This window comes from Apodemus sylvaticus, chromosome 21 (assembly GCF_947179515.1).
Source record: "Apodemus sylvaticus chromosome 21, mApoSyl1.1, whole genome shotgun sequence".
Taxonomy (NCBI): domain Eukaryota; kingdom Metazoa; phylum Chordata; class Mammalia; order Rodentia; family Muridae; genus Apodemus; species Apodemus sylvaticus.
The window spans coordinates 43924702-43938285 of NC_067492.1; the positions used below are offsets into that span (position 1 = coordinate 43924702).

The 13584-nt window shown below is 47.4% G+C and overlaps 1 protein-coding gene across 5 annotated transcripts in view; it reads left to right on the forward strand.

Moving 5' to 3' along the window:
* The window catches only part of Abcc12 (ATP binding cassette subfamily C member 12), a 59977-nt gene extending 48443 nt beyond the window's left edge, over positions 1-11534 (forward strand). For 2 of the 5 annotated variants that reach the window (XM_052166606.1, XM_052166605.1), the window contains exons 22-29: positions 1243-1399; positions 4188-4277; positions 6480-6669; positions 7099-7258; positions 8430-8508; positions 9438-9551; positions 10827-10991; positions 11101-11534. In XM_052166606.1, the coding sequence (XP_052022566.1) occupies positions 1243-1399; positions 4188-4277; positions 6480-6669; positions 7099-7258; positions 8430-8508; positions 9438-9551; positions 10827-10991; positions 11101-11187 (1042 nt within the window). In that variant the 3' untranslated portion in view covers positions 11188-11534. Of the gene's footprint in view, positions 1-1212; positions 1400-4187; positions 4278-6479; positions 6670-7098; positions 7259-8429; positions 8509-9437; positions 9552-10826; positions 10992-11100 lie in introns of all 5 variants that reach the window. The other 3 variants (XM_052166604.1, XM_052166607.1, XM_052166608.1) reach the window with 2 other exon arrangements.
* The last annotated feature ends 2050 nt before the right edge of the window (positions 11535-13584 follow it).

The window sequence follows — 13584 nt, forward strand, 5'->3', positions numbered from 1 at the left end:
GTTGTGTTCTACACACACACACACACACACATACACACACACACACAGTGTATGAGCGCATGCGTATAGCGAATACTGGGACTAAGAAACTTGTTTGTAGTTAGGAGGCACTCTATTTTTACTTTTAAACACCTATCTTTTCTCTGAGCCCAGTTCTCTGAAGCTCCCGCAGGGGGAACTAGGGAAAGCACCAAGAAGGAGCTCTGCGGGGTGACTACCCATGCCCCAGCCATTCTCCCCCTCCTCCTGCTCTCCCCTGTTGACCCAGCCCCTGGACAGATACAGCACGTCACAGTGAAGGTCTGCCCCGGCACAGCCCAGCGCCAGCTCTGCCTGGCATTGCTGTTTGCCGTCGATTTCCTGAACTTCCTGGAGCACTGTGCTGGGCGGCATCCCACTGCACCCTGTCACCGAGGCAGCCTGAATGCCACCGTCACTCTGTACAGTCAGCTCAATTGAAGGGACCATCAGGGTGCACCCTGCTCATGTCTGGGGAACGAGGGGGAACGGGTGCCTCTGGGTTCAGTCTTGTCTTGGATCCGCTGGCTATGCCGGGGTTTTTTTTTTTTTTTTCCCCTGCCCCATGCAAAGCCCTGGTATCATGCAACAAGATGTCAGTTTCCTGTCTTTGAAGAGATTCCGTTCCCACCACCCCCAGCCCACCCCCACCCACCAGCCCCAGCGTTTTAAGCAGTGATTTGGTTGGTTGGTTGGTTTTGAAATGGTTGGGATCTTGCCATGTATTCCAGGCTAGCCTTGGGCCTCTGATCTTTCTGCCTCACCCTCCCAAGTGCTGGGATCACAGGTGTGTGCCACTCTGCCAGGCTCAAATGACGGTCATAATCTTGGTGAGGGGAAGTGGGGGGAAGTGAAAGCCCCCCCTTGCTAATCTACCACCGTCAGCTGCCTGTCTCTTTATCAGAGGAGTCATTTATATATTCCTCAAGGCCTGCAAAGCTAGAGTGTGAAGTTTTCTGTAGTTTTGTTCTCAGCCTTGGGCTCTGGGAGAGAGAGAGAGAAGGCCCACTTAGCACTCTTATGGACTGACACAGGAAATTTCTCCGAATGCGGGCAAATCAAAGCGGAGCACGGGTGTACAAGCTCATTTTTGTAACAGTCACCTTGCGGGAAGGCTTTCTGTTAGGAGCTCCAGTCTCCTGTCAGTGGCTGCAGAAACCAGAACTCTGATTTCCTCTGATTTTTCAACTTCAGGTTTAAGACCCTCAACGATGAGAACTCCAGCCACCTCCTGTACTTCAACTGCGCGCTCAGGTGGTTCGCTCTCAGAATGGACATCCTCATGAACATCATCACCTTTGTTGTGGCCATGCTGGTGACCCTGAGCTTTTCTTCCATCAGTGCCTCATCCAAAGGCTTGTCACTGTCTTACATCATCCAGGTAACCGCTGGTGCGTGGCTGCGCTTGGCCTACGGCGTGCTAGAAGGAATGCTTTTAGATGGACTGACGGCCTGCTTCTTGTGGCCCCCTTCTCACAGTGGGAGCCTTTGGCTTCCATTTTAGCAAAGGCTCTCTGGCAGAAATATGTGACTTTTATGCACTGGGATCTCCCCCATCTCCTGGATGTAGAAGGTCTTCTTTTTGAAAACACTCGTGCTATCATTTTAATAGTGTGTTTGGGTGGAGGCTATAGAGAGTGTATAAAGGGACGGCATGACCATCCCATGGTATGGTTAAATTTTTATTGCAGATATGAGGGACATGAGGTGGAGGAAGTTTAGGGGAGGGGAGGAGGTAGGAAGGCTAGGATTGACTTTGGAATGTGCGTCAGGTACACGTGATCCTGAGGGAGCCTGCATGCCAGCATGGGCGTTGCTAGTTGCTGTGTTAATAGGTACTACAGGTAGCCTTGTGTCTGCAGCCAGCGCCACAAGTGTCTGAGAAATGCTGGCCTTTATCTAACCATCAGAAATCCTCCTATAATCCAGGTTGAGCTCATTTCTGCATCTTTGGACTGCCTTCTGAGGTTTGGGGAACTGGAGCTTCCTTTAGACCTAACAGAGACATCCACGGTGCTCTGAGGTGGGAAAACGAAGGCTCCTTGGGTAACCAGTTTCCCCCCTTGGTAGTGGATATCTGCATTGTTGCCCCTTAAACATCAAGCAGATAGAAGGTTTGCCTTAATTGGTCTAAAACCAGCATGCCCCAACTAAGGACACACTTTTGGGCAATGCCATTAGCTTTTCAGGAGAAGGTCACCAAATAGCCCTGCAGGGCCAGAGAGGGATTTGAATGCTCTGAGGTGTGTTAACACTCACTCTCCAGCTGACTGTGGGCCCTTCTGACACCAGTCCTGTCTGGAGAACACAGAATCAAAGCGGCAAGGCTTCACTTGAGAATAGAGGAACCCCTCCTAGAGGGATGAGAAATTGGTGTGCTACACCGGAGGGGAAGGAAAAGTGTGCTAAGCGATATCACAGGTGCAGTGCTGAACCCAGGCTTACTTGGGTCTGCATTTGAGCCAAAGTGAGAGTTCTAGACCTAGGTGGGCTACTGGGCACTTGGGCGCTGATTCTCTCCTCTTTAGCAGAATGCATCTGCACCTTTCTTGGAAGCACCGTGCATCTCAATCTGACCAGCTGTCATGAGACAGGGGCTGTGCTTTTTGCCACAGTATTGCAATCAACCATCTGGGTGCATTCTGCCCACCCGGCCTTAGGTTCTAGCACACAGTTCAAAGAAGATCTTGCCCCGAATGAGGGGCCTGGGGGCAAAATCACACAGGTCAAGGCCCATTGCTCCAAAAGAAATGGGAAGATGTGGGCCAGTGCTAACTAAGTGGGGAAGGTGGCAAAGGGCCCTTGAGAGCTCTCCGAGGTCCTGTAGAGGCTCTGTCCCCATCATATTCCTCCCACCCCTGTCTGGCTGCGCTGCTCCCAGTCGCTTGCTTAGGTTCTGTGTAAGCATGATGCCATTTCACACTCAAGTCTCAGCCATCTGTAGATTTGGGTATCAGGAAGATGGCGGTGGTGGTGCCAGGTGCCAAGGATTCCTTTCCCTAAGATTTCCAAGGGACAACTGTGAAGATCCCAGTGTCCTTGCCCTGGCATGGTGCACCTGAATAGTCTCACACAAGTCCCCACCGAGACCGGTCTCCGTGGTGGTTTATGGTGTTAAACTCTCATGAGCACACCTCAGTAGCCCGTCTCTTCCCTCCTCTCTCCTACCTGCTCTGCCGGGCTAACGGTCTGTAGCCATTTGCGCGCAGCTACTCCAACAAACCCCAAGACGGACTTACTCTCTCACAGTGTCAGAGGTCGGCACAGTGTTTGTTGTGAAGGCTGCTTTTTCTCCTTAGGGCTCCAGGGAATGATAACTTCTGATCAGCTTTCAGAGGCTGGGGGCACTTCCAGAGCTTGGACCGGTGCTGGTTTAACTTCTGCTTCTGCCTTCTTTCCCCTTAACTTCCGGGTCTTTCCTTTGTCTTTTGTTAGCACTGGTAGGAACCAACCAGGTAAGCAGGGTGCTTAATCCCGCCTGCGAAGGAGCTCTCCGAGGTCCTGGAACGGCTCCCTTGCTCATCCAAATGGGGCCAACACGCTTGGGGTTCAAGAGGTTTTGGGTACAGACATATCCTTTGCAGTGGGGGAGAACGAATATGGCTTGTACTCATATCTTGGAGTTAGATTCTGGGGGATCGTGGCTTAACGAGGTCTCCCTTGGCAAACCATTTCCTCCAGTCTGTACCCCAATTTTTTTTTACATCCAGAGCAGGTGTGTGTAGTGGTTCCCTGTCTTCTGCTGGAGGTTTTCAGTTGCCTCTCTGCCCCAGACGGGGTGGGTTAAGGTGCAGGAGCAGGGTGCAGGGTCCCACCAGGCGGCAGTCAGGAGCCAAGGCCTCGAAATTGGACTCTCCCGCGGGAATCTCCTCTCCGTGCCAGTTGGGACTGGCTCACAGGAGTGATCAAGGTGGTGGGATGATTCTCACCATCTGGAGTGAGAGAGAAAATGTAAATACCATTTGTTTTTAAATACAAAGGAAGTGTTTAAACGGGGAAACATCCCAACAGGAAATGTGGCCTTCTGTGTGCCTGGCTGGGACTGCCAGACTCTTTTGCATGTTGCCTGAGCCCAGCAGTAATTTGAAGTGGAAGTTGCACTCAGAAAGGTGCAACAGCAGGGACCAAAGGACACCCCAAATAACTAGCTACCTGTTTCTTCCCAACAGCTCAGTGGACTGCTTCAAGTGTGTGTGCGAACAGGAACAGAGACCCAAGCTAAGTTCTCCTCCGCAGAGCTACTGAGGGAGTACATTTCGGTAAGGAACGAGGGAACAGTGGGAACCTGGCATGTCTTGATGCTTCTCGAAGGATTTATCTAAATGCTGTGTGGCTCAGTGTGGGTGCTGGGAATCAAACTCTGGTCCTCCGGAAGAGCAGTGCATACTCCTAACCACTGAGCTATTTCTCTAGCTCCTCATTTTGCTCTTTTCCTTTTTTTTTTTTTTTCAGTTTGTGAATGGGATCCTCTCACTAACTGGACTCTGATCTGTCACCCACCCACTTAAAACCTATATCACTTTGGTTTCTGAAAATTAATATTTGATTAAAGTTAAAAATAGTGAAAGAAGATCACTTCCCCTCTTCTTATGAACACTTTCTGGTGCAGTGTAGGAATACAACTGTTTTGAGAAAAGATGTCTACCTAAACCTAGCAGTCACTTCTGTGGGCCTTTGGACGGTGTTTGGTCCCACTTGCAAGCTTAATGCAACACCCTAAAACATTTAGAGTTCAGCACACCCAATTTCTCTTTTATTTATTTACTTTATGTATATGAGTACACTGTAGGTGTCTTCAGACACACCAGAAGTGGGCATTAGATTCCCTTACAAATGGTTGTGAGCCACCATGTGATTGCTGGGAATTGAACTCAGGACCTCTGGAAGAGCAGTCAGTGCTCTTAACCGCTGAGCCATCTCTCCAGCCCAGCTGGTTCCCCTCTTAAAATGCCTCCATGATCTGCTTAACACACAAACCTTCCTGGCGTGTGTAAGTCTCACTGTGAATGTAGAGGGACTTGAAATCCCCACGAACGTTTCCTATATGAGCAGAAAGTGTTTGAATTAAAATCACATTTAAACATAAAATTCAAGTATGCATTTTAAATTAGAATCTCAAGTACAAATTCATAAATACTACAAACATTTAATGTATAAAATAAGCACATGGCTAGTGCAGAATTGGTCTCTTTAAAAAATGTTTATTTTTAATTCTAAATCTTTTAGGGGTTAAAATGCCCCTTTAGAAGGCAAATCTTTTCTCAGCTATTTGAGGTTACTTATTGACTAGAGACTTGGGCTGACCAGGTGCCCCGATGGAGCACAGGGGGCTCCACCTTGTTGGGAGAGCCGTCATAATGTGTGACAAAGGGCTGGTCTCCTAACAGAGCCCGCTTTGTATTCATTAGATTGTGAGGTTTTAGGGATACTTATGAAGAAAAAGAAGTTCGATGTTTTGTTTTCTATTTTTTATTTTTCTGCTGATGTCTAAAGGTCCTTGGACTTGGCCTTCTGCGTCCTTTGTCACCATCCTGTTCTTAGCACCATGATGACTTTTGTATACATTGAAATTAGACTGAATTCTGCACATCTCAAGGTTCACCCTGGATCTGGATTGGTCCTACAGCTTCACTGTCATGGTGTGGATAATTAGCCCAGGCCCATAAGGCCCAGTGCAAGCTGTCTCTTGCTCCCCCACCACCCCTCTACATTATCCATCCTTCATTAGGCTCCAGGTCTACATGACTTTTCTTTGTATCCCTGGAGTTATTCAAGGTTGTTGCTGTCATCAGGCCTTTGCAATTTCCTATTTTCCCTGTCTGGAAGGTTCTGGACAGAAATCCCAGTAGCTGTCATCCTTTCTGTATTCTAGACCTCAGCTCTAGTATCGTGCCCTCAGAGATGCCTTCATTAACCTTTAAGTAATTTCATTCTGCTTGCTGCCACCTGCTATATAAGTCACTTTTTATGTTTTATTACAAGACTCTTCTTGATGTTGTTGTTTTGTTTTTGTTTTTGTTTTTTTGGGACAGGTTTTCTTTGAGTAACCCTGACTGTCCTAGAACTCACTTTGTAGACCTGGCTGGCCTCATCCTCACAAAGACTCCATTATCTCTGCCTCCCAAGTGCTGGGATTAAAGATGTGCACCACCATGCCCAGCCCAACAATACTCTTGTGTTAACTAATGGACTCCCATTGAAACATGGCCTCCTTTTTTTGTGAGGCGTATCTCATGTACCCCATGTTGTCTGTCCTGTAACTCTCAGTCCTTCTGCATCAGCTTTCTGAATGTTATAATTATGGGTGTCTAGTACCACCCTGAGCAGAAGTTATGTTCCTTGAGTACAGAGTTATGGTTTTTACCATAGGTGCCGGTACTGACAGCTGTGGAATTAGTGAGTTAAGTCAGTGAAAACCAGTAACTATCAAGTTGGTCAATGGTTCTAATTCTGCTTTTCAGACCTGTGTTCAGGAACACACTCACGCCTTCAAGGTAGGGACCTGTCCCAAGGACTGGCCAAGCCGTGGGGAGATAACTTTCAAGGACTATCGGATGAGATACAGAGACGACACCCCTCTCGTTCTTGATGGGCTGAACTTGATCATCCAAAGCGGGCAGACAGTTGGGATTGTGGGAAGAACAGGCTCTGGTGAGGACAGACTCTGCATTTGTGTCTTTGGGGTTGTTTGTTTGAACTTGCTCGCCATGTGCCAGTTAAACCATAGCAGAGCGGCATGCATGAGCGCTGGAAATCTCTTTACTGGAAATTAGGGTTTCAGGATGAACGGGTATAGAGAGTCGGAAGCAAATACACAGTAGTTTTTGGATTAATTAAATGATAATAATTCTGGAGAGATGAGGCCCAGAAGATGAGTTGTGTGCTAACAGCTTCTGCTGGGACCGACAGGTTAATAGTGCTAGGGCAGCCTGATCCCCCAGCGTGAGCGAGGTCTGCCTTGCAGAGTCATCCACATGGAGCCAGTTTTATTGCACTAAAAATCCCCTTAATTAAATGCTTGGACATGATGGAGGCAAAAGCTGGTGTTGGATTCACTGTTCCTGCTCTCATTGTCTCCAGGAAAATCATCACTGGGCATGGCCCTGTTTCGTCTGGTGGAACCAGCCTCTGGTACCATCTTCATTGACGAGGTGGATATCTGCACTGTGGGTCTGGAAGACCTCCGAACCAAGCTGACCATGATCCCCCAGGATCCTGTCCTGTTTGTAGGTACAGTAAGGTAGCTGTTTTCAATCATCGTGCATTCCTGTTTGGAGTCGGTGACTCTGCGCTAACCAGTAGTTGAGAAATTGCTGGGCCATGGCTGCTCTTGGCAGTCTTAGCTCAGGGAACTGGGCTGCTGGCATCTGGTTTTTAGTAAAGCTTTGGAAGGAGCTGGGAAAACAGTGTCCTGAGCCTTGCTGGTATTTCAGAAGCTATATTATTAAAACATTATATCATTATTAATATAGCATCATCATTATATCATTACATTATTAGAACCAATGTATAATTAGTAGTGATATTAATTGTTTTAATAATGTTAGTAATACTATTATTCGTGATTTTATTATACATAGAGTGTGCAGATAGCACAGTTGGCCCAAACAGCCCTATTTTATGCCTGTGTTCCAGCATTACACCACAATGACCACTCTCAAAAGTCCCCCAGAGTGCACAGTGGACTAAGTAGCTCCCTGGCTTGTGTGTGCAGCAGACTTTTGGCACATGCATTAATTCATTCCCACTTCAGAACAAAAGCTGATCAAATATAAGAAGATGAATGTTGCGATTTACACAGGCTCAAGATCTCGTGTCTCAGCACAGGGGGACCTGAGTGTCTGAGCTGGCCCAGGGTTGTGGAAAGGTCCTCTCAGTGGGCACTGGATGAAGTAGGGAGACTGTGCCTACTTAAAGCTGATCCCACGAGTGATTCAATCACAGTATGCATCTCAAAACACTCAATTCACATCCCTCAGTGGGGCCTGGAATCTGGAGCTGTGCTTCTTGATGCTGAGGCTTAAAGGGACACCGGGCCAAGTTTCTTTTTTTTGTCCTTTCCTTGCCAAGAACTGCTTTGCTCTACACTGATGTAGTGGACGATGGTGTGGTTGTGTTTGCTTTGCGTACTGGTGTGGTTTCTCACTCCTGCCTGCCTCCAAGGTCTCTGCTCCACCACACAGTTGTAGGTCCTTGGTCTTGGGACCTGGCCTGACCAGGCTCTTCCCATCCCTCCTCTTCTTGTCTCCCAACAGGCTACAGGGAAGGGAATGTGTCCTTGCCTTTCACAGCATCTGGGAGCCACTGTGGGCTTCGGGATATCACGTCTCCCTCCAGGCCTCTCCTCCTCTTCTTGCTCTCTGTTGTATCATCCTTGAGGATCCAGCTTGCGTTCCTTTGATTCATTGCAGGTACAACTTGGACCCCTTGGGAAGCCACACTGACGAGATGCTCTGGCATGTTTTGGAGAGAACATTCATGAGAGACACCGTAAGTCTTGGGGCTGCGCAGCAGGACTCCATTCCCGACACCACTGCCCCAGATACCTGTTCCCGGGGCTAGCACCTGGCCGGGCTTATTTGCAGGAGTGAAATACATCAGCGAAGTTCAATCCTCGCTCCTGATTATTAAAACCAGCCACAGCACTATTTGTTAGCTCTCTGGCTGATCCTGTCCACAGCCCTCCATGCGGCATCTCCCTTGGTCCTCCTCATGGCCCTCGGAGGCTGGCACTCTTACCCTTCATCTTTGAGATGACAAAAATTAGAGCTCAAAGAAGCAATGTGTCCATGCCAGTAAGTACCAGGATGGAGACTTGAACCCAGGTCCATCCGGGTCCAGAGAAATGGAGGGCCCGGTGGTTTGGCCTACAGCCCCACTGACTTTATCAGGACAGATGAGCTGAAGAAAGATGAATGGGTGTAGCTTGTTCTGGGATTCCAAGCGTGGCTGGTTTTGACTTCTAGGACATAATACCTTGTCCAGTTAAGCGCTGAGGTCAGTGGCCCCAGGGTGCCAAGGCAAACATCTCCCAGAGCCACTGTGGTCTGTTGTTAGGAATAGACAGACTTTGTCTCAGCCTTCTGGAAAACTCTGCCATTCTTTCTGCTTTATTCATGAAAAGTTGCAGCCCCGCGGGTCATTTCCATTGGCTTAAATGTTCCCTAGAAGTGTACGGGTGATTTGTCCTTTATGGTGAGTCACACTGGCTGGCTTTACATTATTCACGTCTCCCTCGCCCTGGCCCTCCCTGCTGCTTGTTTGCCGTATTGAAATGATTGCTATTTTGTACTTTCTTTCCCATTGCAGAATAAGGCAAGCTGATGAATGCAGGAGAGGGGGGAGGGGCAATCAATAAGATGATACAGGACGATTTTATAGATCACCAGGATAAATGTGTCATTTTCTGTGTTTTATAGATAATGAAACTCCCGGAGAAATTACAGGCAGAAGTCACAGAAAACGGGGAAAACTTCTCAGTAGGGGAACGCCAGCTGCTTTGTATGGCCCGGGCACTTCTCCGTAATTCAAAAGTAAGGAAACAGCTTGGAAAATGGATTGGTCAAATTTTGGATATTCCCTGCAGTGCCGCTCAATCCGGGAGGCAGAGACACAAGTTTGTCTTTCAGCAAAGACTGAGCACTGCAGTAATTTAAAAAGCGATCGCTTTCTCTTAAGACAACGTTGTGAGGGGTAAAAAATTGAGAAATAACAGCCATTTTCTGGAGCGATGCCTTCCTTCTCCGGGTTCGCCTTGGGAGGTCTCGATTACGTATTCTCTCCACTCCTAGGAGGCTTGAGTTTGAAAAATATGCTTTCAACTTTTTCCCTTGTCCCTGAATAATTCTGAATCCTCAGGCACAGTACCTAGGACACCCCCCCCCCAAAAAAAACCTTCCAGATTGCTAGCATATAAGATTTGAGATTTTTATATATACTTTCCCTAGTGACTTACCAGCCTTACTTACTGATTCTGAGAAAGAAAATGTTCTCTCTCTCTCTCTCTCTCTCTCTCTCTCTCTCTCTCTCTCTCACACACACACACACACACACACAATCTTATTTTCTGCAGGGCTGGAGAGAGGGCTCAGTGGCTAAGAATGTTTGCTACCCTTCCAGAAGATCTAGGTTCGATTCCCAGTATTCACATCATGTGGCTTTCAACAGCCTGTAACTCCAGATCCAGGGTATCTGATACCCCCTTCCGGACTTTGTCTGCACTTGTGTGTATGTGTGAATGTACCCACACATAGACACAAACATAACAATTGAGGAAAAAAAAAGAAATCCTATTAGCCAGGCATGCATAATGCTGAATAATGGTATCACTCACTGTGACATAGCTCTGTGGCTTTGTGTAAGACTTGGACCCTTCACATGTGAGGAAATTAGGTAAGTTGGAGAATTTAAGTCTAGTGAGGGGTTGAGGTTAAATCTTCAAACTGTAAATCCAAACAGTACTTTGGCAAGCAGAAGGATGCTCCTCTCGACTCCAAAACGGTATCCTTGTCATGTACCCCGAACTTGTATGAGAACATTAAAGATCTTGAAATAGGAGAATTGTCTTGGATCTGGTGGGTCTAGTGTCTAGTGTATTCCTGTGTGTCTTTACAAGAAACAAGAAATAGAGTCAAAGAGAGCTGCAGATGTGGTGGCAGGAAAGGTCTTAGGCTGAGGCCTGCAGATGCTGGAAAAGGCAGAAGGGGTGCTTCCTCAGTCTCTGTTGCAGGATTCCCAAGTTCTTAGATCCAGGCTATACATTTTCTTCTTTGCACAGCTTTGGCTGTAAAGTGCTTCTTCCTTAACAGATCATTCTCCTGGATGAAGCTACTGCCTCCATGGATTCCAAGACGGACACCCTTGTTCAGAGCACCATCAAGGAGGCCTTCAAAAGCTGCACGGTGTTGACCATCGCTCATCGCCTGAACACGGTTCTCAACTGTGACCTTGTCCTGGTCATGGAAAATGGGAAGGTGCAGGAAGTTCTGGTTGGGATCCCCTCCTCAAAGGCTTCCCCGGGTTGGGCTATGCGCTGTGCACAGTTTCTTTCCCTGACAACGTCAGTTCTTCTCTGATTTTCAGGTGATTGAGTTTGACAAGCCTGAAGTCCTCGCTGAGAGGCCCGACTCTGCATTTGCGATGTTACTAGCAGCAGAAGTTGGACTGTAAAGGTCTGTGGATAAAGGAGGTGGTGGAAGTGTGAGACTAGAAGTCGGAGGCGGAGTCAAGCAGCCCTGGCCACAGCCCCTCCTACCCATGGAGCACAGGGCGAGCTGGGGCTGAGATGTGTCCCTTGCTCTTCTGGTCACCTCTCTTGGCAGACTCAGGGTTGGTTCTGGATGGTGAAGAGTGCAGACAAAGCCGGTGGGTTGGAAGCTGCCTCTCACTTCTGAAAGCCCCAAGGGTCCCTCGTGTCCTCACCAATCCTACGTAATGTCTGAGAATGGGAACTTTCTAACTTTCTGTCCAAAAGCAGTAAAAGCAAATGAGATGGGAAAATGCACAGGGCTGGAGATGACAGCGTTCCTCGATTTTGTTAACAGACAAGAGAGAAGGGTTTTCTTTCTGTTTAATTTCATTCTTCTCTTAGCTAACTATGTGGCAAGCAGTAACTGCATGAATCTATAGTATGAAAGACTGATGATAGTGTTTGGCATGAGATTTTTTTTTTTTAAGAAATCATATTGTATGTTGCAGTTGATCTGTTAAAATAACCAGAAAGCAAAACACTGGGGTTTCTGAATAAATGACATTTTTATATCTTCTTTATCAGTCATTAAAATGCAATAAGAAACCAAACGACCCTGAAATGTTGCCTTGCAATTATTTTACTAACGCTGTCTCTCTTTGAACGATGCCTTCTAACGGACCTCCCACTGCCATCTCCCTTGGCTCAGTAATGAATCTATACAGTTGTTCACCAGCCTCCAGGTCTTCTATGAGGATCAGAGGAAAGACCTACCCAGTAGCCCCAGTGTGAGTATTGCTAACTCAGAGTAATGTTTGCTCCTCCTTGGATCGAAGGCCCTCTTCATATTTCTGGTGAGGAGAATGGGTTCTTGTGATGCTTGCATGAGGTCCCCTGACCTTTTTTTTCCAGCCCCAGACCACACCTCAGGTACAGCATGCAGCAGTGTGGTCAATAAAGCTTCTTCCCAGCCTTGGCCACACACTATCCTGCATCCAGAACTGAGGAACATTCAAGAGACATAGCAGGCCTGCTATGTCTACCTTTCAAGCTCACCAGCACAATAGAAGATTAATCTAGGAATTTCCATCAGCCAGTCTATGATGGTTTTTACTGGTTGTCAACTTGGCAGGGCCTAGATTTATCTAGAAGCTAAACCTTGGGGGTGCCTGTGAGGGAGACTCTACATTAGGGAGGTGTGAGGTAGGAAGATCTACTTTAAATGCAGATGGCAACATTTTGTGGACCTTGGGGAGGTCTGGACTGAATAAAAAGGAGAGAGGTAGGTGACACTAGCTTTCGTCTGTGTCTACTTCCTGACTGAAGACACACTGTGACCAGCTGCTTTATGCTTTTGCTTCTGTGCTTCCCTACCACAATGAATGGCATCCCTTTAAGCTATAAGCCAAAAGTAAATTCCTGACTCTTTAAATTGCTTTGTCAAGTATTCTATTCATAGCAACAAGAAAAGGAACCAATACAGAGACTTAGAACCTAAAAGTGGTACTGCTTCAGCAATAGGCCTGACCATGTCATTTGGGGATTTGGGGGCTGGTTTGTGGTAGGGATGTGAAAGAGGTTGGAATCTGAGACTAGAGAGAGCCTGGGATGCAGTAAGCAGAATTTGATGGGACATCCCAGTGGTAATGTGGAAGGCCAGACTGCAAACAGGAAAGAGCACGGTAGAGGCCCAGCATGTGGAAGCTCGGAGGAGAACTGGGCTAGAGGCAAAGACAAATTATTTTGCTGCATTCTGTGTTCCATGAGAACGCAGGTGAGTCTGGCTCAGAAAGTAATGGACTAATTTGTTTAACGGAAGGAATTTTAAGAAAGGGTGGCGTTCAGGCTGTGGCATGGTTACCATTCACTGCTCTCATCCACAGCTACAATGAGAAAGAGCAACGAAAGTAGAGCCAAAAAGACATAAAAGATGTCCTAGCTATCAGTGGGGAAAGCAGTGGCCTCAGCCTTGGAGAGAAGACAGCTGAGAGCAGCTGTCGTCATTAAGGAAATTGCACTAGTAAAGAGAAATATGTGCTCTGCATGGAGACAACTATAAAACAGAAAAGATGACAGACAAATGTGAAAACCAAATTCATTTGAAAGGAGGGCACATGGATTGAAAATGATGCTGAAGGGGTTTCCTGCTCAGAAACAACTGCCCAGGGAAGTGTTTCTCTAGGATCAGCACCCAGAAGCCACTTCAGCTGTGTCCCAGTGGGGCCAGGCTGCATCGTGAGCGGTCAGCAGACCGTGGCAAAGTTGTTCACCCGTTATGGGCTTTCCGCCGTAGCTGGAAGTCAGGGAGGAAATGCCAGGAGGAACACTGCTCGCTAACTTGTTCTCTGTCTTGCTTTCTGTAGCATTCTCCTAGAGCC